Source organism: Hyperolius riggenbachi, chromosome 1, assembly GCF_040937935.1.
Source record: "Hyperolius riggenbachi isolate aHypRig1 chromosome 1, aHypRig1.pri, whole genome shotgun sequence".
NCBI classification, from domain to species: Eukaryota; Metazoa; Chordata; class Amphibia; order Anura; family Hyperoliidae; genus Hyperolius; species Hyperolius riggenbachi.
In genome coordinates, this window is record NC_090646.1 from 478529620 (window position 1) to 478533990 (window position 4371).

Genomic DNA, 4371 nt, shown 5'->3' on the forward strand with positions numbered 1-4371 from the left:
AGTTATGGATGATCCAAAATAATAATAGAAGGATTTTTTTCCTCAATGGAGGAAAATACCTTGTTTGAGGTAAACAGGTTTTTAGTGTAAAAAGAAAAAACTTGTTTACCTCAAGCAAGGTATTTTCTTCATTTGAGGTAAGAGATATTTATATTATTTTAAATCATCCATATCCATTTTTTTTGGGGGGGGGGGGGGGGGGAGAGATGGGTAGCCTCTTCAATCCCAGCTAGTGAAACGTCTATGCAAAGTCCTGTGGAGGATGTCAGTGATATAAAAATACACAATAATATTAAGAATAAAAATATGAGGGATATCTACACTAGAGCACATTACTTTTCTATATATCATACTGAAAAAAATGAGCCTCATAAGCAGAATTCCAGGAGTCCAACAATATGTTAGAGATGTACGTCCTGCTAAAGGGACTTTGGATAAAATAATGGCTAAGCAATAGAAAGCTTAACTTGAAACTGAGACAAATGTTAAAATTTCAGTACGGAATTTTTGCTAGGAAACATTTTCAAAGCCAAACTTTTGAACACTTGTTGGACCTGTTTGTTCCTCAGACTGTATATAAATGGGTTGAGGACTGGTGTCATGACACTGTTAAGCAGTGCAACAATTTTATTAAGTTCAGATGACCTTTCCACTGGGCGAACATAAATAAAAATGGCACTGCCGTACACTAATGACACTACCATGAAATGAGAACTGCATGTGGAGAATGCTTTGATTTTTCCACTGGCTGAAGGTATCATTAGGACAGTGATGAGAATGTTGCAGTAAGAAATGAAAGTGAGGATAAATGAGCCAAAAATAATAGCTGAGGCTAAGCTGGCAACGATTGTTTCAAAGTGTCGTACATCAGAGCAGCTGATTTTCACTACTGCTGAGCTGTCACAGAAGAAGTGATTGATTTCGTATGGCCCACAAAAGGATAAACCCAACATTAATATAGTTGGGTAGATGCAAGTAATAAATCCAAATATCCATGAGCCTAGAACTAAACAAAGACAGACCCTGTTGGAGATGATAGAATGATATCTTAATGGGTTACAAATAGCCACATACCGATCCACTGACATGACCGCCAAAAGATAAAATTCTATTGTTCCAAGGGAAACATAAAAATAAAACTGTAAAATGCATTCAGTTAAAGAAATGAATCTGTTGTTAGAAGCCAGTATAGTGAGCAATTTGGGGACTGTAGATGATATAAACCAAATATCCAAGAAAGCCAGGCTGGCGAGGAAAAAGTACATAGGAATATGGAGGCGCTTGTCCAGACACATGGCTACAATAATCGACAGGTTCCCAATTAGGGATATCAAATAAACAATGACAAAGAGTAAAAGTAAAATATTTTGCTCAGAAGGACCAAAAGTAAACCCAACAAGTATCAGTCTAGTTTGGTTGACATGAGTCATTTCTGCAAAGATTTTTTGAAGTTTGTGAAATCCTTTTCAGTATTTCTAGGTTCAAATGTATAGTTACCAAGGAAAAAGTACAAGAAATAACATAAAATGGCAAAACAATTCACACAAGATATCTTTAAAAATACTTTAGTAATCCTAATAAGAAAAAAAGTTAATATGCTCTTATCCTCTGTTCCACAATTTTTTACTCTCAATAATCTCATATGTTATCTTATATCTAAACAAAAAATGTGATCTTAGATCAAGGGATAGTGTCTATCAGGCTGTGTTCCCACTTGAGCTAAAAATGGGCATTTTTTTGTCTGTTCTCCCACTCATTGTGAAACTGTCAGTAAAACTGACAGTGAACAGCTCAAATAAGTGAACAGCTCCTATTTTGTATATATAGAAGACATTCACACTTGTCAGCCTGCAATTGATATGTGAGATCCATTGCAGTAATTGGGCTGCACATAGAGATGACTGCCTCTGGATACCAGCTGGTGTTCTATGGCATGGGGCAGTGCTATCCAACTTCATGGGTATGGAGGGCCAATTTTTTTTCAGACCACATAGTGGAGGGCTGACTTCAATAAATAGGGTTTACGCAGTAACAATAGTGGGATAAAATGTACAGATCAAGAGGACTAATATGACAAATGGATTTGCAAGCCTCCCCACCCCCCACCCCCCAAAAAAAAATCCCATAATCTGACAGTGTTTCCCCCAAAATACGTATAATCTGAAAGTGTTCCCCCAATACACATAATCTGACAGCATTTCCCCCAAAATACACAGTTTGGCTGTATTTCCCCCCAACATACACACAATCTGGCAGCATTTCCCCCCTAAATACACATAATCTGGCAGCGCAGCAGCTGGCCATGCACTGCAAGGACAGCACATCGGGAAGAGCTAGCTGATGCCACCTAAACGGGAGCGAGCCCATACATAAAACTCTACGCTGTTTTTACAAGACATTTTATGTGAGTGCAGTACCCTTTTATACTATTAAATAGTTTTACAGTATTACGCTATGAGAGATTTTTACTTGAGGTTATCACATTGGCCATGAATGGGATTTTGAAGGGAAAATAGGAAGGAAGTGGATTTTATCTGATCGTGGCGGTTGGGGGCGACCTGGGAATATTGCCAACGCGCTATTAGACCCTGGTGGTCATCGCATCTGGTTTTGAGTGGCTTTTGATTGGGTGTTGTGGAGATTTGCTGTAATATGCAAGAAGAGGGACCTTGAAACATTTGCAGAGGAAGGAAAGGACCCCATGTTATGGAATTTGTGGGACTTTATTGCTTCCATAAATACATAAAATATATACACAAACATCCTTTATATGTAAAATGGATTGTGGTAAAATATACAGTTTAAGAATTAAAATTAAGATAATGATAATAAAAAGATGAAACAACAGTAAAAATTACATATGAGAATACTTAGCAATACAAAAACGTTATCCATCCTCAAAATATTGATCTCTTCTCCTCCACCATAAACATAAAATAGAGACCAAATACTCTGTATATGTATCAGTCTATTGCCACTGTGTCCATAAGACTGATAACTCCTGTACTTGGTGTCCATGCTTGAAATTGCAACTTTGTGCAAACAAGGCAATCAATTATTGGCAATATAAAAAAGCACGCTGAAGAATGTAGAAAAAATATATGTACAACACAAAGATGGTAATACTAATAATACGTCAAGCATGGATAAATAGGGTGCGGGGACAGTTATATAGTATGTATATTCCATTACATGGTGTGGGGAGGAAGTTGTACATATGCCAACAGAACACGCTTGTCTTTCCCAGTAGCAGTAGTAGGTGGAACTTCTTAGGTGCAGAGGGGCATTTTTATGCATCATGTTGAAAATTCTGCAAAGGCAAAAAGAAAAAGGGAGGAAAGGAAAAGGGGAAATGGAAAAGAGAGGGGGGCTGGGATGACAAGGGAGGAATCGGGGGGGGGGCAACAGACTTTGTTGAAAAAATGATGCTGTTAATGGTCCTTTTTAGTGCGGTAAGCCGCTTTACAGAGTGGTCATTACACCGCACTGCAGCACACAACTGTAAGCGTGTCCTTTAGTACGATATAAAAAAACCTCACATGCAACATATAGTAACACAAGATGCAAACAATCCAAGATGTTTATTGCTGTTATATAATAAACTGGTGCATTCTGGACAGAAACAATTAACTGGTAGCAACCAACAGATTAAGGGCTTGATTCACTAAAGCGTGCTAACACAGTTATCACACCTAAAAGCTTTGCACGTGCAAACTAGGGTGCTAAGTAGTTTGCATGGGCAAAGCTGTTACTGATCGCGTGCACCAAATAGTGTCGCACCGTCCTCATGCAAAGTATGCTTATCAGGCTATTTTGCATGCGGACGGTGCGACGTTTCACTCACTTTAGTGAATCAAGAACTAAGTCTTGAAAATGAGACAAGACTTAAATATGCTACAATGGGGGAAAAAAGATCAATTTTAGCTCTAGTTTCATTTGGTCCATGTTTGTAAATGCAGCTGCATTATGGTTAAGCTAGTAGGTAAAACAATGTATTATAAATTAATTTTATAAATATGGTTTCCTTGGATAGCAAAGAAGTGTTAAAGGGAACCAGAGACGTTGGGAGAAAGCTGTTATACATACCTGGGGCTTCTTCTAGCCCCATACGCATGGATCGCTCCCACGCCGCCGTCCTCAGCTGCCTGGATCCGCCGGTACCAGGTCCCGTCATTACCGCCAGTCGGCCAGTCGGCCGGCAGACGCGGCCAATTGTTCGCATCACAGGGGCTCCCTCCATATAAGTACGCGTGAGGCTGCATACTGCACAGCTGCATGCGTACGGGTATGGAAGGAGCCCCTGTGATGTGGAAAATTGGCCGCATCCGCCAGAAGTGACGGGACCCGGTACCGCCGATACAGGAAGCGGTG

General features: G+C 39.5%; 1 protein-coding gene across 1 annotated transcript; it reads right to left on the reverse strand.

Annotated features, from left to right (window-relative positions):
* Nucleotides 1–485: 485 nt before the first annotated feature.
* On the reverse strand, nt 486–1430 carry LOC137529090 (olfactory receptor 6F1-like). Its single transcript, XM_068251076.1, has one exon. It carries the CDS (start codon nt 1428–1430, stop codon nt 486–488), a length of 945 nt encoding a protein of 314 aa, XP_068107177.1.
* Between the last annotated feature and the right edge of the window lie 2941 nt (nt 1431–4371).